Source organism: Erythrolamprus reginae, chromosome 3, assembly GCF_031021105.1.
Source record: "Erythrolamprus reginae isolate rEryReg1 chromosome 3, rEryReg1.hap1, whole genome shotgun sequence".
Taxonomy (NCBI): Eukaryota; Metazoa; Chordata; class Lepidosauria; order Squamata; family Dipsadidae; genus Erythrolamprus; species Erythrolamprus reginae.
In genome coordinates this window covers 145079519-145104523 of record NC_091952.1, presented here as the reverse complement: position 1 = coordinate 145104523, position 25005 = coordinate 145079519, and the positions used below count along the sequence as shown (strand labels likewise).

The 25005-nt window shown below is 44.8% G+C and overlaps 1 protein-coding gene across 1 annotated transcript; it reads left to right on the top strand.

Moving 5' to 3' along the window:
* Nucleotides 1-14419: 14419 nt before the first annotated feature.
* On the top strand, nt 14420-23625 carry LOC139165426 (protocadherin alpha-5-like). Its single transcript, XM_070748607.1, has 5 exons — nt 14420-15220; nt 17626-17630; nt 19968-21519; nt 22637-22736; nt 23297-23625. Exons 1-5 carry the CDS (start codon nt 14420-14422, stop codon nt 23623-23625), a joined length of 2787 nt encoding a protein of 928 aa, XP_070604708.1.
* The last annotated feature ends 1380 nt before the right edge of the window (nt 23626-25005 follow it).

Below are 25005 nucleotides of genomic sequence, written 5' to 3'. Positions count from 1 at the left end.
AGCTGGTGGGACCCAGGGGAAGAGCCTTCTCTGTGGTGGCCCCAGCCCTCTGGAACCAGCTCCCCCCAGAGATTAGGATTGCCCCCACCCTCCTTGCCTTTCGTAAACTTCTTAAAACCCACCTCTTCCGTCAGGCATGGGGGAACTGAGACATCTCCCCTTGCCTATGTAGTTTTATGTATGGTGTGTATGCTTTTTAAATAATGGGGTTTTTAGGCTTTTAATGTTAAATTGTTATTTTAGACTTTTAATATTAGATTTGTTATTGTGTATTGTTTTATCACTGTTGTGAGCCGCCCCGAGTCTGCGGAGAGGGGCGGCATACAAATCTAATAAATAATAATAATAATAACAACAACAACAACAATAAAAATAATAATATATGAATACTTGTCTTCATTGTATCATTTATCCCCCCTGCCATTGCAATTCTTGCTTTATAAGAATGCCTATCCAACAAATATCTCCCTTTGTTTGTTTGTTTTGGGGCTGAGGAGGCCCATCCTTGAAAGCCTGGCAGTTGTACTCCATTTCAGTTAACCAGGTTTCTTGAATGGCAATTACATAGAATCTAGAGAGAAAGTTCATTAGTCCGCTATCAACCATCCCTTTCCAGCCAGCCACCTTCCAGGTCAGCATCTGTATGGGATTCCTGGAGACAAGGTGGTCTGTCTTGATTGATTGGCTAGGTAGTAAGTGAAGTGTCTGCTTGACAACCGCCGGCTGCAGATAGCCGCGCTGATTGGTGTCTCTATCCAGGGTGCTGATTGGACGCGTATGCCCAGTTACAATGTAAAGCGGGAAGCTAACTTGTTGTGGATTGGTGGTTACCTCAGCCAGCCTGGAGTATTTAAGGGCTGGTTCATTGTGTATGTTTAAGCCTGTGCCTGCCGCCTCTGGCATGTATTGTAAGTTCAAATAAAGGTTTTCATTCCAACTAAAGGCCTCCGACTATTATACTGGCGACGAGGAATCTAGCCCATGCGGCATAAAGCCATCTAGATTGGCAGTGACAGTAAGTGAAGATGTATACACAGCTAACCTTTGCCCCTTTTGATCCACAAGGGGAGACATGGGACTCTTATGTGGCCCGTTTTGACTGCTTCTTAATTTCGAATGGCTATACTGAGATTTCTGGGGATTGGAAAAGATCCTATTTTCTCGGGTTCTGTGGAACCGAGATGTTTGAGACCGCTCGTGCTTTGTTCGCTCCGGTCTCAATCCACAATGTTCCATGGCAAGAATTCTTATCTACTCTACAAGATCATTACGCCCCGACCCCTTCCCGTTGTGCACACCGCTACAAGTTTTATCATAGGAACCAGGCGGAAGGGGAGTCGATTAATGAGTTTGTGGCGGCTCTCCGCAGGGCGGCGTTATATTGTGAATTTGATAATTTGAACGATTACTTGCTGGACAGACTTGTATTTGAGGTGAGGGACGGCCGCCTCAAGCGCCGTCTCCTTGCTATTCAAGATTTGACATTTCCGGCTGCGTTAGCTGAGGCTCGTGCTTTTGAGTTATCAACTCAATCCTTGGCTGTCATGGACAGCAATGTTAATGTCACTCAGAAGGGGCCACCGATTCCGGAGAAGCCCAAGGTTCCCCAAGAAGTAGAAGACGCCTTGGTGTCAGAGGAGGAGGAAGTTTGCCGTTTGTCGGCGGGTCGAAACCACGATCTGCCCGCCGCCCGCCCCCGTCCCCCACTGTCACCTTGTCGAGGGTGTGGGGGAAACCATTTCAGGTTGAGTTGCCCTTTTTGGGATGCCGCTTGCCGGCGCTGTGGGGTGAAAGGGCACATTGCGAGGGTCTGCCGTTCCCGCAGATCCCCACCTGCGGCTACCAGAGATCAGAGGGATTTTCCAGCTTTCAATCCCCGCTGGCAACGAAAGTCCTCCTCAGCTCGCCGGGAAGATTGCAATGCCATTTTCAGTTTGCCGCATCCTGCACCAACGTACGTTCGTGAGATGTCTGTTTCTTCGGAAAAAAATTCAGTGGAGGTCTTCCTGGGCAGGGCAGTTTGCTCCATGCAGGTGGACACTGGCTCAGCTCATTCTTTGGTTTCGTGGTCCACCGTGAAGCGCTGTTTTCCTAACCTGATGAAGTCTCGTCTTCAGCCATAACACCTGAATTTGAGAGACTACCAAGGGACTCCTATTCCAGTTCTTGGGGAGGGACGGTTTGCAGTCCGTTTTAAGACTTTTGTGGGTAGATTGCCATTGATTGTGGTGAATGGACATTTTTCAAATTTACTGGGACTGGACTGGTTCAAATCACTGGGTCTCTCTGTGACTGGGGTGAATTCTGTGAAGGGCAATTCTCGTTTTGATCAACTGGCCAAGGAATTCCCTACCGTATTCGATGGGAATTTAGGATGTTATATGGGTTCCCCTATTTCATTTAGTTTAGATCCCCAAGTTCTGGCGGTGCGTTTAAAGGCCCGCCGAGTTCCAATTCCCCTGCGGCCAAAAGTCGATGCGGAGCTTGACCGGTTAATTGCTCAAGGGGTTTTAGAGCCGGTTGACCAGGCGGCTTGGGAAACCCCTGTGGTTATTGCTGTCAAAGGGGATGGAGGAATCCGCTTGTGTGGGGACTACAAGTGTTCCATTAACAAAGCTCTGGCTCACCACTCGTATCCGCTGCCAGTTGTGCAGCAATTACTTAATTCCCTGGGAAATGGTCATGTATTTGCCAAGCTTGATCTCTCGCAGGCTTATCAACAGCTTCCCGTTGACCCCCAGATGGCGGAGGCCCAGTCCATCATTACTCATCGGGGGGTCTTTAAGTGTCATCGGTTGCAATTTGGGGTGTCAATTGCCCCGGGAATTTTCCAGGGGCTCATGGAAAGGTTGTTATATGGAATTGAAGGAACGGTGCCCTACTTTGACGTTTTGATATCGGGAAGCACTGAGGAGGAGTTATGGGTAAGGGTTAGGAAAGTTTTGGCAAAATTCCGGGATGCTGGTTTAAAACTTAAGTCTAAAAAATGTGTGTTTGGAGTTCCCCGAGTGGAGTTTCTGGGATTTACAGTAGATGCTGAGGGAATCCATCCTACTTCGGAAAAGACGCGGGCGATAAGGGATGCCCCTAGACCACAGTCAAAGGCTGAGCTTCAAGCCTTTTTAGGTCTTTTAAATTTCTATGCGGTATTCATTCCGCACAAAGCGTCCGTGGCAGAACCACTGCACAGATTGCTGGATAAATGGGCTGTTTGGCATTGGGGAGAAAGAGAGGAGGTCGCTTTTGTGGCGGTTAAGGAAATACTTACCTTGAATAGTGTTTTGACCCAGTACTCACCTGCTCTTTCTTTAGTTTTAACTTGCGATGCCTCCCCTTACGGGGTGGGTGCGGTGTTGAGTCACAGGTTGCCCAATGGGTCGGAGGGCTCCGTTGGCGTTTTTTTCGCGCACCTTGGCTAAAGCGGAATGAAATTATGGCCATATTGACAAGGAAGCCTTGGCCCTCATAGCGGGAGTCCGCCGCTTCCATGATTATTTGTATGGCAGACATTTTGAGTTGGTGACCGATCACCAGCCATTGTTGGGTTTGTTAGCTTGAAACCACCAGAGCCCGGTGGTTTTATCTCCGCGAATGTCTCGCTGGATTGTGTTCCTAGCGAATTATAATTACACTCTGTCCTATAGACCAGGTCGGCATATAGCGCACGCTGATGCACTGAGCATGTGTCCTCTTTCTGACCTTCTGTTAGACCCAGCACCAGCTTGTTCTGTCCTGGCGTTATCTGAGGGGCCCCTGATTTTGGCAGCGCCCGATGTGGTAAGGGAGACAGGGCGCGATCAAGTTTTAGTAAGGGTTAAGCAGTGGGTGCTCAGGGGGTGGCCTGCCTCTGCTCCTACTGAAGCGTTTGCCCCATTTTTTCGTTGCCGAAATGAATTCTCTGTGGAGAAGGGGTCCCTGCTTCAGGGAAGTAGAGTGGTGATTCCCTCTAGTCTGCGCTGTCGGGTTTTATCTCTTCTGCATAAGGGTCACCCAGGCATCGTTCGCATGAAGGGGCTGGCCCGGGATTATGTCTGGTGGCCAGGCATAGACCGGGAGATTGAGCAGTGGGTGGCTTCATGTTCTTTATGCCAGGAGAATCGGCCTTTTCCTCCCCGGGCTGAGCCGTTAGCCTGGGAGCCTCCTGCAGGGCCTTGGGTGCGTTTGCACATTGATCTAGCTGGCCCCTTCATGGGGCAAACTTTCCTGATAGTGGTAGATGCCCACTCTAAGTGTTTGGAAGTTGCCCACCTTCGGTCTACCCAGTCCCAGGCTATTATAGAGGTGTTGGGTACTTTGTTTGCCACACACGGGTTTCCTGATCTTTTAGTGTCGGACAACTGTCCGCAGTTCACTTCGGTGCTTTTTGATTCATTCTTAGCGGCTGCTGGCATTAGGCACGCGTTGGCATCTCCTTGGCATCCTGCCAGTAATGGGCAGGCAGAACGTATGGTTCGCTCAGTCAAGGATGCCCTAAAGAAAATGCCACATGGGTCATGGCAACAAAAATTAGCAGAGTTATTGCTGTCCCAACATTCCACCCCCTGCATGGCTACCGGGAAGACCCCGGCCGAGTTATTGATGGGTCGGAAGCTGAGGATTGTCCTGGACAGACTGCATCCCTTGTATTCACAGACCATTCCGTGGCCAGAGCCGCCGGCCAGAAAGATTGAGGTAGGGGCTTCGGTGTATGTACGTTCTTACGCGGGCGGGCAGAATTGGGAACGAGCAACGGTAAGCCGAGAATTAGGACCCCGTTGGTGGAGACATCTGGATCAAATCCGTCTGAATAAAGCCAAAAATCCAGGGGTAGTCGCGGACCATGACCGCCTTGGGGAAGCCCAGAGGGATTTAATTAAACCATTTCCGCCAGCCCAAGGTCCAGGGGGGTTATCCCTATCTACTTCCCAGCCGGAGGTTGTTCCGGCCCCGGGGGGGAGAATATAGCGTACTGCCCCCAGAGTTAAGGGCTGAAGAAACCTTGGGGCCACGGCACTCCGGAAGAATTTGTCAAAGGCCTGCCTATTTAAATGATTATGTGTGTTCCAACGAAAGAGAAAGGAGTGAAGTGGTGAAGTGTCTGCTTGACAACCGCCGGCTGCGGATAGCCGCGCTGATTGGTGTCTCTATCCAGGGTGCTGATTGGACACATATGCCCAGTTACAATGTAAAGCGGGAAGCTAACTTGTTGTGGATTGGTGGTTACCTCAGCCAGCCTGGAGTATTTAAGGGCTGGTTCATTGTGTATGTTTAAGCCTGTGCCTGCCACCTCTGGCATGTATTGTAAGTTCAAATAAAGGTTTTTGTTCCAACCAAAGGCCTCCGACTATTATAATAAGAATGTTGGATGCCAGCTTGACGTTGAAGCTGGGTCAATATTAACTATACATTTAGACACAGCTATTTTGAGGTTCGATATTTCTCCTCACAAGTTGCAAATCTTGCTGTTGCTCCTCTTTATTTTGGTTGCCATTGTTCCTCTTCTTTTGCTCTAAGATTGACATTTCTTCAGTTGGACGGATACTCTGGCTTTCATTCTCTTTGTCTGGTTGTCCTACTGAATAGTTAATTTGGACTTGTATCCTGATAGATGTCCCTTTCTTCCCTTTTTTGTTTTGGACTGGTATGCCTTCTCTTTTTACTTATTGGGGCTTGAGTGTTTTCAGAAGCCAGACTTGATAGCAATTCCATGGAGGAGCTGCCAAAAGGAAGCAAAACATTCAAGTTTTCTGTTGCACTAGTTGCCAACCTCAATATTTGACCACTTGTTAGTATCATCTCTTGGTTTCCTGAGCAAAGGGTAGATTTAAATATTATGTTTGATTATTAACCAACCTTGTTAGTTGAGGGCTTGTCTGTTTGGCTGTTAGTATTTTGGAATTACCAGGGTTGATGTTGACCTCCTTCATTGTCTTGGCTCTCTGGGTGGTGTAAAATACCCGTCTTGGCCAAATACAGAGTTTCTTTAGTGAGGTTTCAAACCTGAATAATATTGACCACAGAACAATTTGCCCAAAGATTAGCAATATACAGTACTTTTGCAGCCATGTTTATTGAGGAGCCAAGAAATCTCTGTTAGCACATTGGAATATACACATGATAGTGGACCTATGACACACATGCCACAGGTAGCACACAGAGCCCTCACTGCAGGCACGCAAGTTGTCACCCAGATCAGCTCCACTGTGCATGTGTGTGTGCCTCCTGGTGGCCAGCTGATTTTGGGGTATCTGCCGTACATGTGCAGAAGGCAGGGCACATGCAGGAGATGAGTGTGCATTCGCAGAGGTGGGGGATTGTGCAGGGGTGTGTGGCAGTCTGCCGACCATTTTTGGTCCCAGGAGGCTACAGGGAGCCCCGCTAGGCCCAAAACAGGGTGTGGGATGTGGGAACTTTACAGTGTAAGAGTACAAAATTATTCTTCTGTTATGCAATCTGCCTCTGTTCAGAGTGGTGTTAGCAGGGATGGGCTACCAATTTCAGCCGTACCGGAATGTACCAGGAGCGTGCCCCTGGCGCACACCCTGCCCAACACGTGATTCAGCTTCTGCGTATGCACAGAAGCCTAATCTCATGCGAAGATGCACGTGCACGATTTCCGGGGTTTTTGATTCCACGCATGCATGGAAGCAAAAAAACCCCTGGAAATTGGAGACAAGAGCTGCCGGTTGCGAGTGACTGGCAAAATAAGGTAAGAGCTGCACCGCCAGCTCCCACCGCATCGCCACGCTGTGCCGCTCCCCGGCCCGCTGCCCCCTGGCTGCCAGCTCCCCGCCATGCTGCCAGCCACCGCCACACCTCCCCCACCCCCAATGCTGGCACAGTTGCCATCCGTATGCTGTGTTGCCAGCCACCCCCTTGCCGCCCCCTGCCCCCTGACACCGGCACAAGCAATGGGATCTACCTGCTCCCATCTGCCCACCTCATTGCCAGCTGCCGCCACTGTGCTGCGCTTCTTACCTTCAATCTCCTGATCGATGGGCCATGGCGCGGGGAGCAAGCAGGGTGGCCCTGAGCTCTGTGCTCTCCTGCGTGCACGAAGAGATGCCTGCGGCGTGGGAGAGTAGAGAGCAGGCCACTAGTTGCTTGGTGGCCCCAGCTGCAGCAGTGAGATTTGCGTTAAAAGTGCCATTTCATTACTTCTGCGCATGCGCTGCATTCCTGCCGTTCCAGGTAGTAGCCCACCACTGGGTGTTAGCAACTTGGAGTAACATCCTGTGTTTCTGAAAGCCCAGCCTTTCCACTATATCATGTCTGTCCTGAGGCTCCCAGTTCACACAGGCTGGCCAAACATCATGGGTAAACTTTGGAATGTGAGCTTTCCTGTTTACTTCTTCATTTAATGTATTAATATGTTTTAGATCTTTAGATCTTTAATTCCTCCATTTGCTTCCAGGAGCTAGTCAAATATGGCAGAGACTGCTTGTGCTGTTAGTAGGCAATTCTTGGTGACCAAATCCAAGTCTCCTTTAAAATTGTTCCTAATAGTATTCCTATTTCCCAGTGTCCCAGTTCATACTGTAGGTGGAACTCCCTCCCCCACAGAGAAGCAATCATCCTCTTCCCAATCCAGTAAAGGGCAAGTTTTGTTTGGAGGAGCGTGGGGCTGGGGATGAAAAGAGAAAAGAGTCTTATATACAGTGTTTGTTATCCAAAGCACCAGAAGGCCAGACTAGGAATAATGGATGGAAGCTGACCAAAGAGAGATTCAACCTGGAAATAAAGAGGAAATTTCTGATGGTGAAAGCGATTGACCAGTGGAATAGATTGGACTGCCATTTGTCCAAAATGGTATAGGGACTCCTGCTTCAGCAGGGGGTTGGACTAGATGACCTACAAGGCCCCTTCCAACTCTAATAATTAAATACATAATAAAAAAATACAAAATCTGGGAAAAGTCTTGGATTGTCTTAGCATTGTTGCAGCCATGTTGTCTCTGAGACAGGTTTGCCTGTTTCAGTTTGTTGCCTGACTATTACAGGTCTATTAAAAATACTTATACAGTGGTACCTCTACCTAGAAACGCCTCTACTTACCAACTTTTTTAGATAAGAACCGGTTGTTCAAGATTTTTTTGCCTCTTCTCAAGAACTATTTTCCACTTACAAACCTGAGCCTCCAAAACTGTAACTGGAAAAGGCAGGGAGAAGCCTCCATGGGGCCTCTCTAAGAATCTCCTGGAAGAAAACAGGGCCAGAAAAGGTGGGGAGAAGCCTCTGTGGGGCCTCTCTAGGAATCTCATGGGAAGAAACAGGGCCTCCACCCTCCCTGTGGTTTCCCCAATTGCACACATTATTTGTTTTTACATTGATTCACATGGGAATAAATGCTTCTTCTTGCAAACTTTTCTACTTAAGAACCTGGTCACAAATTGAATTAAGTTCATAAGTAGAGGTACCACTGTATTGAAAAAGTAAAAGGCCCAAACAATCTTATCAGTTGTAGTTCATTGATAAAACTACAGAAGGAAAACATTCCTGTTGCTGCTGTTCCTCCATGTTAATCTCTAAAAACACCATATTAAAAAAAATAACAAAAAGAGGCAAGGTTTAGTTTGATTAAATCCTGTTAAAAATTAGTTTAAAAGCCTAAAAAATAATAGAAATATTTAAAGATTAAAACTACATAATTAAGATTTTAAAAATTAAACTGAACTTTGAAGTGATGATTTCATAATGAAATGATGATTGGTCATTTGCTGCTGTTTTTTTTTTTTTTTTTGGTGTGTTGTTAAAGCACCGCTACAAATTTGTATTTGTTACAAATATAAACCAGATTGTTTCGAGTCAGGAACCCAAATATATATCAATCATTGTAGATTATGGTACACAATCATGTCAATTCATCACATTTCTTAATGCATCACCAAATGTAAATTTGTAATCCTTTATGTGCATTTTTAGAACCACATTTTCATTAGGTGTATACTATTAAGTAGAAGGCAAATCATTACTTGCATTTTTACTGAAATTCACTTTGAGGTTTCTGTAAGCTCTCCTTGTTTCCTTGATGAAATATTTGTGTTGCTGCAAAGTAGCTGAGCAAATGATAGAGTCATTTATATTTTCTCTACATTGTACTAATTATGAGAAAGTAGGTATCATGTACAGTTAATACTCTCATGCAAGTTCTTGTTGGTTGTACTGCATAAGTAATGGTCAATGTGACATTTTAAGCCTTTGAAATTTTTAAATAAAAAGTCATTGATAAATATCCCGTGTTGTTGTTGTTGTTGTTGTTGTTATTATTATTATTATTATTATTATTATTATTATTATTATTATTTAGATTTGTATGCCGCCCCTCTCTGGAGACTCAGAGCGGCTTACAACAACAAAACAATACAAATCCAATAGTTAAAAATGACAATTTAAAAACCCTTAATATAAAAAACAATCATACATCTCATACAAACCATTCATGAAGCGGGGAGGGCCCAGGGGAATCAATGTTGATGGCTTTGAAATGGTCTGTACATAATGAGAAGGCTTTTGACTGAGTACAATATTTTCTTGTCCAAAACTTTAAATTTAAGAGTAAATTGCAAAATTATAAATTTTGCAAATGCTTCAAAACATGGGTTATATTCAAATATTTTGAAAAAGTAAGATATAGATATGACTAATGGTATATGTGTCATAATTAATGACAATGATGTACAGTAATGACTAGAACTGTTGAGCATGGCCTCAGGCTGTATCTAGATTTTCTAACTCAGCTTAACTTTACTTGAACAAATGGATCTATTTGAAATCTGAGCTATCGTATATTTGTGGATTCAATCTTTGGTCCCGTCCCTGTCCCTTGAATTTATCTCTGATATTGCCTACCTGTTCGTCCTTTTGGGGAGGGGGTTAAAGATTTTTTTTAGGATAAAATTGTCCCTTGACAGCTTGCAAAGTGTAATTAGTTTTTAATTAATTAATTAAGTGACGGCTCCGACGATGTCTTCACTGGTCCGTTGCACAGATCCATCTTTAAAAAAAAAAGGGGGGTATTTTTCTTCCTGCACATGCGTGGAAGCGAAATCTTGTGAGGGGAAATTGTGTGATTTTTGGAGATTGTTTTGTTTCTGTGCATGCACTCAAAATCTCTTGAGTGGATATGTGCACATACGCACGTTGCAATGTGTGTGCAGTGCACCGATATGTAGAAAGGAGAAATCTGCCACTGGTCAGAACATATACTATATAAGGTATAACATATCAAATATAAAATGTTGGTATAAACATAAACATAAACAAAGTAAATACAGATAATGATGACAGTAGGTCAGGAATGTTAGACATACTGGTGCGCTTAAGCACACCCCTTACAGACCTTTTGTGGCTTGGGGAAAAAACACCACAAAGTCGGGTAGTGCATTCCAGGCATTGCTCACTCTATTGCTGAAGTTGTATTTCCTGCAGTTGGGTTTTTAGCTGTTTACATTGAGCTTGAATCTATTGTGTGCCCATGTATTGTTGTGGTTGAAGCTGAAGTATTCATTAACAGGTAGGACATTGTGGTAGATGATTTTATGAACTACTGTTAGATCAGGTCGAAGGCGACATAGCTCTAAACCAGGGTTCTCCAACCATGGCAACTTTAAAACTTGTGGGCTTCAACTCCCAGAATTCCTCAGCCAGCTTTGAGGAATTCTGGGAGTTGAAGTCCACAAGTCTTAAAATTGCCAAGGTTGGAGAACCCTGCTCTAAACTATCTAAGTCCAAAATTTCAAGTCTGGTGGAATAAGATATTCTGTTGTCAGCAGAGGAGTGAATACAGAAAGTATGCTTCTCCATTTTGATATTCAGTCACAAGAGGTCGCTGTTTCCTAAGGAAACCTGAAAGTTAAACTGAAAATGCAGAGCCCCTCCCTTAAAAGAACAGAGATTCCTGCCAGTAAGCTCCAAAACAGGAACATCAAACAGCAGAGAAAGCTCAACAAGCCAAGATTCAACCTATGAACGCATTGCCAGTATGGCTGGGGTAGGTGGGCTCTGCTCCTGACACCTATAAGCCAAGATATTTAGAGGAAAAGAGAAGAGCTTGCTGGTGTTGTGCCAGTGTCTGCCATGCTTACCTGGCCGAAGGGGCTGCTGCAGCTGTTTCTGCTCCACACCGCCTGGAAAATGGGGAGCGGCCAGCTCCATTATTCTGTGCTGGAGGAATCCCAGCATGGCACCTTTGTGGGCCGCATCGCCCAGGATCTGGGGCTGGAGGTGAGTGAGCTGGTGCCTCGGGTGTTCCGGATGCTGTCCAAAGGAGAGAAGGACTATTTTGAGGTAAACCTGCAGAATGGGATCTTGTTTGTAAATTCCCGGATAGACAGGGAGGAGCTGTGTGCCAAGAATGCAGACTGTGTCCTTCATCTGGCGGTGATTGTGGAGAAACCTCTGAGCTTCTTCCATGTGGAGGTTGATATCAAAGACATTAATGACAATGCTCCTGTCTTCTCCGCCAGGGAACAGATCCTGAGCATATCAGAACACAAAATATCCTAGGCAACCATTTTATTCTTGATTCAGGAAATGATGAGGATGACAACAGATCTGTAGTTATCATGTTTACGTGGTAATACACTGTTTACGAATCACCAATTTATGTTAAAAAATGTATAAATAAAATATAAAAAATAAAACAAAATACAATATTCAAATTATGGAAACAAGGGAAATTTTCTAGTTCTATGTCCAATTCACAGCAAACCACATGCTAGCAAATTCTATTATCAAGTAATAGATTCTATTATCAATGAAAATATTTGGGCAGGAAAGTATAGAAGTATAGAAATAGAAAATTTGAGCAAAAGAAAGCAAAAATAGTATCAATAGTAATAGGCACCTTTGGTGCAATCTCTAAACAGCTAGAGTACCATTTGGACACCATTAGCACTGACCAAATGATCATATGTCAATTACAAGAGGCAGCTTGACTTGGAACATTGATCATCCAGTGACAATTAACACCATTAAAGAACAACATTTGTGTATCCCAGGATCTTGTGAAGAACTTGACAGGTGGATAGGTGAGCATGGAAGATTACAGATACATCAGATGGTCAAAGAAAAAAATGGCCATAGGAAGGATATCTGAAGGACAGTGAAGAAGATGCGCTGAACCTAGTATACCAGGATGGCTTACTGAGCATTGAAGAGATCAAACTGATCAAATGAAGAACCTAAAAGAGACATGAGGAATCAAGAATTACATGGTCAGTACATTAAAATAAGTAGCTGGCAAAGCAAATAATAACAAGACCTGACAATGGATGAGAGCAGTAAAGTTGATTAAAGAGACAGAGGGGCTAATTCTGACTGTACAAGACCAAGCTTATGAACAAATGCATACAAGGCCAGAATTGAGAAGACAGCAACAGATGCCACCTGTGCAAAGAAGCTACCTGGTTCACCTGATAAATTGCTGCAAGATAGCAAATAGCAATTGGTGCCTTGAATGCAACTGGACTGCTCCTGAACGCTATTGAAAAACTCATTACCAATTGATTGCAAAAGGCAGCTTTACTATCAACAGCTTACATCCTGTTATGATACCTTTAACACATTCTAACATTCACATCTGCACCTATCCCATGTCCTTGAGAAGAAGTTGATTAAATGGACATCTGACTGTGTAATGAATCAAAATAATAAAACCTAGCAACTTCTCTGATTTAAGAACCCTTATATAGAAAGCAGTGTAGAAATGCTATTGTATTTTGGTTTTCTTTCAGTCAAATAACTTATGAACTTTTTGAGAGCTGGAGGTAAAACCCTTCTACAATGGATAAATAGAAAAATAGTGAACATTTGACTCATGAATATAAAAGTAAGGAAATACAAAGGCTTCGCACAGTTCCATGTTGTCAACCAGTTGCATCTGTTCTTGGATCAGGAGGCTCTGCTCATCTTCACTCATGCCCTAGTCACATCCTGGATGGAGTACTGTGATGTAATATATATGGGATTGCCCTTGAAAAATATCTGAAAGTTTCAGCTGATGCAAAATGCAGTGGCATGGGCAATTATGTGTGCCTCAAACAGCATATATTACACTTCTACTACATGAACTACATTTAGTACTACTTTGCTTATGGATCCAATTTAAGATGCTGTTTTTGATCCTTAGATTCTATCATGCCACAGAATAGGGTTATTTAAGGACTGCCTCTTCCCAATTACATCTTCCCATTCCATTAGGTCTGGTAGGAGAGGTACGTTGTGGGTCCTGTCTGTGAAGGAGTTCCATCTGGCAGGACCTAAGAGACGGTTCTTTTCTGCATCTGCCTTGTGGAACATCATTCCTCGCCAAGATGAAACTTGTCCCATCTTTGGAAGTTCTTTTAAATGTGGTAATATCAATAGACTTGGCAATTTCAAGAAAATTGTGAATATAGGCTATATATTGCCTGTAACATTGAAATTGCACGCTCCTAATCTTTTTATCTTGTGTTAGCCATCCCTGCTTGCATGGTAAATTAATGGCCATTATTATTCATAACTGAATGAAAAGAAATAAGTAGATGAAGAATATTAATGAAGAATATTCAGTATTAATTATTCAAAATATTGTCTTCATACAGCTGCAGCTTATGAAAAGCAGAAGATATTTGTGGAAAAAAGAGACGGGGATGTATAAAACTTTACAAAATTAAAATTTTGTAAAATTTTATTTGTTAAACAAAATTGCTGTTGTTTAACAAATAAAATGTCAGAAGAACTTGCAACCATAAAAACTGAAATATTGTGGAATGGAAAAACAAATGAAAACAGAAAATAAAATAAAATGTATAAAGATACATATGCACATATTTTATATGACTGAACAATGGATACTTCACTGCAATCTTTGAAATAAAATTCATTAATTTATTTAATCCTGATCCCGAGGCCCCTTGTGCAAACAATCACACACCTCACTGCAAAGAATAGAAATAAAAGTATCTCTATATAAAAGGAAACAAATTAATATAACATGTAGGTGTACAAAAAAGAAAAAAAAAGGGGTTTTCACAATGGAAACATTTTTAATTATAATCACAAGAGGTAGCTGTTTCCTAAGGAAACTCTCTAAGTGAAACTGAAAATAAAGAGCTTCACCCTTAAAGGGACTGGGACTTCTACAAGCTGGATCCACAGTGGGAATATCAAACAACAGAGAAAGCTCAACAAGCCAAGATTCAACCGTCTCCATGTTGAAATACAGTCACAAGAGGTCGCTGTTTCCTAAGGAAACCCTCTGAAAATGCAGAGCCCCTCCTTTAAAGGGACAGACAGTCCTGCCAGTCAGATCCACAAGAAAAATATTGAACAAGACAAGATTCAACCTATGAACGCATTGCCAGTATGGCTGGAGTAGATGGGCTCTGCTCCTGACACCTTTGAGACAAGATATTTAGTGGAAAACAGAGGAGCTCGCTGGTGTTGTGCCAGTGTCTGCCATGCTTACCTGGCCGAAGGGGCTGCTGCAGCTGTTTCTGCTCCACACCGCCTGGAAAATGGGGAGCGGCCAGCTCCATTATTCTGTGCTGGAGGAATCCCAGCACGGCACCTTTGTGGGCCACATCGCCCAAGATCTGGGGCTGGAGGTGAGTGAGCTGGTGCCTCGGATGTTCCGGATGCTGTCCAAAGGAGAGAAGGACTATTTTGAGGTAAACCTGCAGAATGGGATCTTGTTTGTAAATTCCCAGATAGACAGGGAGGAGCTGTGTGCCAAGAATGCAGACTGTGTCCTTCATCTGGAGGTGATTGTGGAGAAACCTCTGAGCTTCTTCCATGTGGAGGTTGAAATCAAAGACATTAATGACAATGTTCCTGTCTTCTCTGCTAGGGAACAGATACTGAGCATAGGAGAATTCATAACGTCTGGCACCCAATTCCTATTAGAAGGAGCATCTGATTCAGATATTGGTACTAATGCTCAGTTAATTTACAAGCTCAATCCAAACAACCATTTTGCTCTTGATTCAGGAAATGATGAAGATGAGAGTAAATCTGTAGTACTTCTATTGAAGGTTCCGCTTGACAGAGAGGAGAGCCCTGTGCATCATTTAATACTGACAGCCACTGATGGGGGTGAACCAAAACTCACAGGAACTGTTCAGTTGGTCATCAAAGTGCTGGATGTCAATGACAACCCTCCTGTGTTTAACCAATCTGTTTATAGAATAAAGTTGCTAGAAAATACAGCTAGTGGATCACTAGTTATTAATCTGAATGCTATCGACTTAGATGAGGGGATTGTTGTATCCTGAAATGGCTACCTTGTAACTCTGTAAATAGTTTGTTCCTCTTTCCAGCGCTGTCTGAGCCCAAGCAGGAAGTCGCTCCTGATTGGCTCAGACGCGGCCGGCTCTAGCTTTGGCGGGAACCGCAAAAGTATAAAAGAAGCGGTTTCTCCAGGCAGAGTCAGTCGGTACTCGCTGAATTGTCACTTTACCTTGCTGAGCTGTCACTTGTTCTCTGAGCTGAATAAAAGTACCGATTGCTCAAAACCCTGTCTCTGGGTCTACTTCACTGGCGACGAACGAACGGAAGAAACTTCGCGTGCAAAATGGACAAAATCCAGATCGGCCAGGCTCCGGAACTCTTCGATCCCGAGAAAATGACATGGGACGAGTACATGGCCACCTTCGAGATCTTCCTCGAGGCGGCGGGAATGCAGGACGCCGGAGCCGATCGCAGACGGGCTATTTTTCTCAACTACTGCGGCGCAGAGATCCGTAGACTGGCCCAAACTCTCACCGAACCAGAACAAGCAAGAACCACAGCGTGGGACGTACTTCAACAGAAACTAGCGAGCCATTTCAAACCAACCAGACCAGCCATGGTTTACCGGCATCAATTCCACATGATGGCTCAGAGAGAAACCGAGTCGATCAGCCAATTTACAACGCGGCTTCGAACGGTACTTGCTCAATGCAAGTTTAAAGACCCGGAAGCTCGCCTCACCGACGCCTTGGTTTTCGGCATGAAGAGCAACACAGTGAGAAATAAACTCCTCACCGAAGAAGAGCCGACTCTACAAACCGTAATTAAATTAGCGCAGACCGCGGAAGCAGCCGACGCAGCGGCAAGAGAATTAAAAGAGCACGGAAGGCGAGAAATCATTGCCAAAATCGACGCCGAGTCTCCCAGCGCCGTGGGAACAGACGACCTCAGCCAGCCAACTAGCAACGGGGACAACTGCCTCCTCCTGCAAGACCAGCCGAGACACCCTAGAGCTACTCACCCAGCCCCCTGCGCGGGCTGCCGGGGAAATCACCAGCGCCATCGATGCCCCTTCCGAGACGCTACTTGCCGCCGTTGCAACCGGAGAGGCCACATCGCCATCGCATGCAGGGCAACGGCACCAGAAGAAACTTTTGCCACACAACAATACCAGCGACCTCAAAACCACCCCCCCCAATCGCGAGAAAGGAGACCGTTCCGCAACTCGGGTCAAAGGAACTACTCAACCGCTAACCGCGACTACACTAGAGGTAACTCTCAATTTTCCGTGAATAACACGGCAACCAAAAAGGGGGCTAAAATTGTTATCTCATTGTTACTAAATAACCAGCCTTGCTCAATGGAGCTGGATACGGGCTCGAGATATACCATCATGCCCTGGGAAAAATTTAAGCTATATATGCCTAATGTGTCTAAGGCTGACCTAACTCAAACCTCTTTGGTGATCAGAGACTTCCAAGGGGGGGTAATCTCGGTCCTGGGAACAGCAAATGTACCTATTGCATTTAAGAATGTTAAATGTACCCTTCCCATGCTTATTGTGACGGGGGCCAAACACTCCCTGCTGGGTCTAGCGTGGATGGAACCGTTGGGGATCGAAATTTCGGGTGTGTGTAATGTAAACTGTGATAATATGCCTAACTTTGTGAAAGAGTTCCCTGAAGTGTTCAGCCCCACCTTGGGATTGTATAAGGGACCTCCTATATCTTTCTCTATTGACCCCAAGGTCCCACCGGTTAGACTGAAACCTCGCAGGGTCCCCCTTCCGCTTCTCCCCAAGCTAGACATACAGCTGGACAAACTCATTAGTCAAGGTATTTTGGTCCCTGTGGAACAGGGGCCATGGGAAACTCCCATAGTGACACCCCTGAAGCCAGATGGCTCTTTAAGAGTTTGCGCTGATTACAAATCAACCCTGAATAAGGCACTCCAACACCACCCCTACCCCATCCCGGTTGTACAACAACTCTTACACTCCCTGGGGGAGGGGAAAAGGTTCGCAAAGATCGACCTGGCGCAGGCTTACCAGCAACTTCCGGTCGATGAACAAACAGCAAACGCTCAAACGATTGTTACGCACAGGGGGGCTTTCAAATGCACGAGGTTACAGTTTGGGGTAAGCATAGCCCCAGGAATATTCCAGAGCATCATGGAACGCCTATTGTCAGGGGTAAATGGGGCAATTCCATATTTTGATGACATCTTAATTGCAGGGGAAAACCAGGAACAAGTGAACAAAAGAATAAGGGAAGTACTTAAGAGGCTACAGGACAAAGGGTTACGAATCAAGCCTGATAAATGTGTCTGGGGAACTAACAGTATTGAATTCCTTGGGTATAAAATAGATAAAGAAGGTATCCACCCCACAACAGAGAAGCTGAGAGCAATTAGAGAAGCCCCAGAGCCACGAGATAAGAATGAGTTGCAGGCATTTTTGGGCCTCCTTAATTTTTATTCCGTTTTTTTAAAGCAGAAGGCAACAGTAGCAGAGCCTCTCCATCGTTTACTCCAGAAGGAAGCCCGCTGGACATGGGGGAAAACTGAACGTGAAGCTTTTTCTCAAATAAAAAATTTATTAACTTCGAAAAGTGTAGTAGTCCAATATAGTGCTTCACTACCCATTAGGCTCACCTGCGACGCTTCGCCGTACGGCATAGGAGGAGTCTTAGCTCACGTTCTACCTAATAAGACAGAGGCCCCAATAGCATTTTTTTCAAGAACCATGACCAGCACAGAGAGGAATTATAGCCAGTTAGACAAGGAGGCTCTAGCATTAGTGGCAGGGGTGAAGAAGTTTCACAATTACATTTTTGGAAGAAGCTTTGAGCTAGTCACTGACCACAAACCCCTACTAGGCCTGCTAGCCCCCAACAAGCCCACTCCACCTTTTATGTCTCCAAGACTAATCAGATGGGCTCTTTTCCTCTCAGGGTATCAGTATGAGCTCACCCACAAGGGGGGGAAGGAAATCAATCATGCAGACGGCCTCAGCAGATGCCCCATAGCAGACTTAGTGGAAGACCCTGTTCCTTCCACAGATGTGCTAATGATAGAACTCGAGGAAAACCCACTAACCACAGCAAAAGAGGTAGCTGCACACACGCAGCAAGATCAAATCCTGAAACAAGTGGTGAACTGTGTTCTAAAGGGATGGCAAAATGATATTGTTAAACCGGAATTGTGTGATTTTAAAAACAAAAGGCTTGAATTATCATATGTAAAAGGTTGTTTGCTGTGGGGGGATAGAGTGATCATTCCCAAACGCCTAAGGGAAAAGGTACTCAAAATGTTACACGTGGGCCATCCTGGGATTGTCAGGATGAAGAGCCTAGCAAGGGGGCATTTATGGTGGCCAGGGCTAGATGCTGATATTGAAAGTTGGGTTTCAAAGTGTGACCCGTGCCAAGAGTCAAGGCCCAGTCCCCCCAAAACAACTCCGGCTGAGTGGGAACAGCCTGCTGGTCCTTGGTCTAGGATCCACATTGATTTTGCTGGCCCAGTTGGGTCTCAGTATTTTTTAATAGTGGTTGATGCCTTCTCCAAATGGTTGGAAATAATAGCTATGAACAACATAACCACAAGTGCCACTATCAAGGTATTGAGCAGACTGTTTGCATCCCATGGTTGCCCCGATCTCTTAGTGTCTGACAATGGGCCACAGCTAACAGCCAGGCAATTCGAATTATTCCTAGATGGCCTAGGGGTCAGGCATGCCCTCATCTCGCCTTACTCGCCCTGGGCTAACGGGTTGGCAGAACGTTACGTACGGGTGGCAAAGGAGGCATTGCACAGGTCAGGCCCTGGGGATGTGCAACAAAACTTGGACCAATTCTTACTAACCCAGCACATTACCCCTAACTCGCACACTCATGTAAGCCCTGCAGAGTTATTGATGGGAAGGAAGTTGAGGTCACCATTAGACAGGTTAAATCCAAGGTTCTGTGTTAATAATAACCAAATGTGTATGAAACCAGAAAGAGAAATGTATTTGGGACAAAATGTATATGTAAAATGTTTTGATGGAAATGTAAACTGGATGAAGGGAATTATTGTTAAGCAAAACGCACCCAAGACTTATGTTGTTAAACTAGAGGATGGTCGTTTGTGGAAACGACACATAGACCACATTCGGAAACGAGCTGAAAATCAATTGCCACAACCCGCTGACATGGACTCTCCCCCTTCAACAGACTTTAGTACATTGCCCGAACTAAGAAACACGCAAAGAGACTTATCGGGCCAGGGGGAACCATCCAGCGACGCCGAGCCATCCTCGTCCTCCGAAGCCTTCGTTGGGCCTGCCAGGCCAAGTCCGCCGCACCGGGAGAACAGCGGCGAGCCATCCTCCACAGTCAGTGGCGAAGGAGAAATTGAACTGCGCAGGTCAGCGCGAGAGCCTCGGAGGCCTCACCGATTGGACGACTTCGTCACATGGCTTTCTTGATGGATGATTCCAACTATGAGGGGAGGGGTGTTGTATCCTGAAATGGCTACCTTGTAACTCTGTAAATAGTTTGTTCCTCTTTCCAGCGCTGTCTGAGCCCAAGCAGGAAGTCGCTCCTGATTGGCTCAGACGCGGCCGGCTCTAGCTTTGGCGGGAACCGCAAAAGTATAAAAGAAGCGGTTTCTCCAGGCAGAGTCAGTCGGTACTCGCTGAATTGTCACTTTACCTTGCTGAGCTGTCACTTGTTCTCTGAGCTGAATAAAAGTACCGATTGCTCAAAACCCTGTCTCTGGGTCTACTTCAGGGATTAATAGGGAAATCTCTTATTTTTTTAGTAATAAAGTACCTATACATTTTAAGAACACATTTGGTATTGATGCTGATACTGGGGAAATCAAGGTGATTGGAAAATTGGATTATGAAGAGACAAATTTATATGAACTTCATATTATTGCAGAAGATAAAGGCAGTCCTCCATTGTCCAAACAATGTAAAGTTCTTATTGACATATTGGATATAAATGACAATATTCCCGAATTATCTGTCAATTCTGTATCTGTGCCATTACCAGAAGATTCCATACCAGGGACTGTGGTAGCCATCATCAGTGCTTTAGACAAGGATTCTGGCACCAATGGACAGGTAAGATGTTTTTTATGGCCCACTGGAATACCCTTCAAACTCAAGTTCACATTCAAGAATTACTACTCCCTGATTCTTGGTGCAAATTTAGATCGAGAGCAGGTGGCTGAGTACAGGATGGTTGTGACAGTGGAAGATCAAGGTGTCCCACCACTGACTTCTAGTCTCACCCTCTTGGTCCCTGTTAGTGACATAAATGATAATGCACCTGCTTTCACGCAGCCCTCCTACACAGTCTTTGTGAAGGAGAACAATCCCCCTGGTGCTCACATCTTCACAGTATCTGCCTCAGACCCAGATGTAGCTGAGAATGCCCTGATCACCTATTGGATAGATGAGAAGCTCTGGCCATTGTCAAGCTACATTTCTGTACATTCAGAGAGTGGAAAGCTCTATGCTTTGCAGTCCTTGGACTATGAAGAGTTGAAACTGCTGGAGTTCCAGGTGCGAGCCAAGGATGCTGGACTTCCTTCCTTATGCAGCAATGTGACTGTTCAAGTCTTTGTGATTGATGAGAATGACAACACACCTGTAGTGTCAAGATCACCAGATGAGAACCTGATTCTTCTACTGGTCCCCGTGATGCCCGGGCATATTTTAGGCAAAATCCATGCCTTGGATGCAGATTCTGGATACAATGCATGGCTAAAATATGAACTAGTTGAAGAAAGTGGTGGGCCTTGGTCTGTGGGACAGTATAGTGGTGAGGTGAGTAGCAAATATTATCTTGATGAGTCAGAAGAAAGCAAAATCCAGGATGTGTTGATTGTGGTGAAGGATCACGGAAAGCCTCAACTCTCATCTACAGCTACACTGAGTGTGTCACTGGTGAAAAATGCGCCGGTAATCCTTACAGAAAGTCACCTCTCTAGATCTGGGGAGACCTTCATGCCCCTGGTGGACTCAATCAATATCTATCTGATCATTGCCATCTGCTCTGTTTCCAGCCTCTTTCTGCTGGCTATTCTCATCTATGTGGCCCTGCGATGCCACTGCAAGGCAAAGGAACCCATGGTTTATGGCCCTGGCATGGCCACCCTAGTATGTGCCAGCGAAGTGGGCAGCTGGTCCTATTCCAATCGCCACAGCCACATTCTGGCAGGTGTGAGTGCAGAGGCTGGTGCCAAGAGTGACCTTATGATTTTTAGTCCCAACATTCCTGTTTTTGCAAATAATGAGGAACTTAGGAATGGAACAGAATTGACCCCAGATTCAGCTAAAGAGGTGAGTTTTGCTCATTGTGTAGTCTTTGATATTAAGTCAACACTCTATAGCTGTGCTTCTAATTTAGGATTAATCTCAATACAAAATACTGTTTCATTGAAATCTTAAATTTAAAATGATAGTCTTGGGAATGAACCTCTTCCAGTTGATTTAAAAATCATTAATTATAAAAAATTTGGAATATTCAGTGGCTACTAAATGAAGTACATGTTAAGTTTATAGTTTATTTAATAGTTATCAAAGTTGTTTCTTTAATAGAAAAATAAGTAAGATTACTAGCATTATTTTAGTTAATATGGCATCTCTCCATCAAAAGTGACACTGGGTATGTATTATGTTTTACAACTTACTGTTTTATTCATGATTCATCTACTTAGCAAATGGAGCTGCCTTTGTGAATGATTTCATTCTTTAATGAATAAAGAATGGATTCTCAGTCTGATAGGATTTTTGAACAATATTTATGGCTGATGCATATATTGCAAACTTTTAAAAGTTCATTGCTCATGAACATGGAACTGGAAGGAATTAATAAATTAAACAATACAAGTTGAAAAGAAGCAAAGCAGAAACAGATATTTTAACTGTAGATTGTTTCTGCTAAATGTATTTAATCTGGTAACTATATCTTATTATTATAAATCATATTAAATTAAGCATCATTTTATTATTTTATTTTTATTAATAAAGTATTCTTCATGTTGAATGGATTCTTAATTTGATTCTTCTTTTCAAACTAGTGTTCATGCTGTGTACATGGATTTTAAATTTAATTTAAGTTTATTTGGACTTCCTTAAGTTTGCTCTTAGAGTTTCTAATATTTTTCATATGTTGTTGATACTCAAAGTTATTGGATGCAATATTCTAAGTGTGGTCTTACCAAGACCTTATAACATGGCCATATGATCTTGATACTATCTCTCTGTTAATACAATCTAGACCCACATTAGCTTTCTTGCTGGTTCATATTTAAGTAGGTGTTCATAGGACTGCAAGATCCCTCTCAAAATACTGCATTGAGCATGTATCACATATTCTGTACCTATGCATTTGATTTTTCTTGCCTAAGTGCAAAAGCTCACTTTTTTCCCCATTGAATTTCATTTTGTTGCATAGGATCCAGTATTCAAGTCTGTCAAAATCCTTCTGCAGTGTCTGTCCAACTGGGAAAAAATATTGCTAGTAATTGACTTACATTCTGTGTTGATGGAGGAAGGTACAATAGTATTTATTTATGCAGGACATTTTTGCAGCTATTCCAGTACTGCAAATATAATCAGTAGTATATGTTTTCTTCACTGGCCACTTCATTGCAAATGACATGCAGAAGGCATAGCCTTCCTTTTTATTTATTTATTTTATTTATTGAAAGGGCTGGACCAAAATGAAAGTTCTAATTTAATTTTTTTTAACAATGTAGCAAAGTTCTGTTTTATTGCAATTGCTTCAATAGTTCAACTATGAGTAAAATCATTCTACATCAGGTAACTAGATAAACAGGGCAATATAATTTTTAAACAAAAAGCCTGGAAAGAAAAAATAAAAATCAACATGTCCACCCCCACCATCACTGTGGTGAACCCTGAGGACAGGGGCAGGTGGGTCACAAAGTCCATGGAAACAGCCCCCAGAGCCTGGGTTGCAGCAAACCCAGCAGAGCTCTCGTGGCAGACTTGGCCTGGCGACAATGCACAAATGTGTTCACGTACGATTGCACATCGTTGTGAGCTGAGGCCACGAAAATGTCTGTGAAACCAGCTCAATGGTCTTGAACAGTCCAAAGTGACACGATCAGGCCACAGAGCGGGCCCACTGGGACATACAGCTGCCCGCAGTACTGGAGCAGACCATCCAAGAATGTCCAGGAAGACGGGGCTGATCTCTTGTTTTTGCTGGGCCACAAAACTGTCCCGCTGCTGAGTCCGCCACCGCAAGTCTACGGGGTCATACATGGCAGCCATGGACTCTGTGGGCAGAATGGTTTGCAAAGGGTCCGGTTCCTTGGGGTGGAGGAACTCCAGTTTCTGAGACAGGGCAGCCGTTTGAGGGTTCTGGTAGCTCGGCGTGTACCAGATCCGAAAGTTGAACTGTGCAAAGAAAAATGACCCTCGGATTTGCTGTTGGTTCAACTTTCAGGCCGTTTGCAGGAATTCCAGGTTCTGGTGATCCGTCTGGACCTCCACCTGGTGCCAGGATCCTTCGAGATGGTGCCTCCATGTCTCGAAGGCAGACTTGATGGCCAACAACTCTTTCTCCCAGATGGTGTAGTTTCTCTTGCAGGGCATGAGTTTACAGGAGTAGTAGGTGCACAGGAACAAGGAACCACTGTCTAGACGGGTATGGAGGAGCATTGGCCCAATGGTGACATCTGAGGCATCGGTTTCCACCATGAACAGCCGGCGCAGGTCAGGGTACTGCAAGAGAGGTTCCTGCATGAAGGCTTCCTTGAGGGCCACGAACACCTGCTGCTTGGCCTCACCCCACTGGAATGGCACCTTTTTCTGCAGGAGCCAGGTGAGGGACGCAGTCAGGGTGGTGAAGCCCAGGATAAACATGCGATAATAATTGGCAAAGCCCAACAGTCTGCACGTCCTTCACCTGCCATGGGGGTTGCCAGGTTTTCAGAGCTACCACCTTTCCCAGGTCCATGGCGATGCCCTCCGGAGAAATGATGTGCCTCAGGAACCTGATGGTCATTTGGAAGAACTGGCACTTCTCCAGCTTGGCGGGAGAAGGGGAGTAGGGGGAGTATATCAAGGGGAGTATATCAAGATGTTGTCAAGGTAGATGATGACAAAGTTGTCCACCATAACTCGGAAGACATCATTCATCAGATGCTGGAAGACCGCCAGGGTGTTGGTGAGGCTGAAGGGTATTACCGTATACTCGAAGTGCTTGTACTGGCTCCCGAATGCCATCTTCCACTCATCGTCCACACCAAGTTGTAAGCACTCCGCAAATCGATCTTGGTGAAGACCTTGGTGGACCACAGATGGTCCATGAGCTCCAGGATCAGAGAACAGGACGGTCACAGAGAGGGGCGAGGTCGAGGGTCTGATGAACCCCGTGGCCAGGTTTTTGTCAATGAAGTCCTTGAGGGCCATAAGCTTGAGCTCAGACATGGAGTACAGCTGACTGGTGGGGAGCTTGGAGTCAGGGAGGAGATCGATGGCGCAGTTGTATGGCCGGTGTGGCGGCAGCCTATCTGCCTCCTTCTCATCGAAGATGTCGGCAAATTTGGCGAGGCAGGCAGGCAAGGAGACTTCTGGTGGACCAGTCCCCAGAGCGGCGCAGATGTGATGGTGGTGGTCCACACACTGGAAGCTCAGGAATGATAAGCAGTTCTGAGACCACACCGCGTGGGGATCATGTGTTCACAACCAGGACAACCCAAAAACCATGGGAAAATGGAGACCTCTGATCACATAGAACTGGATGGCGTCCTCACGAGTCCCAATGGCCAGGTGCACCGGCTGCTTCTGGAA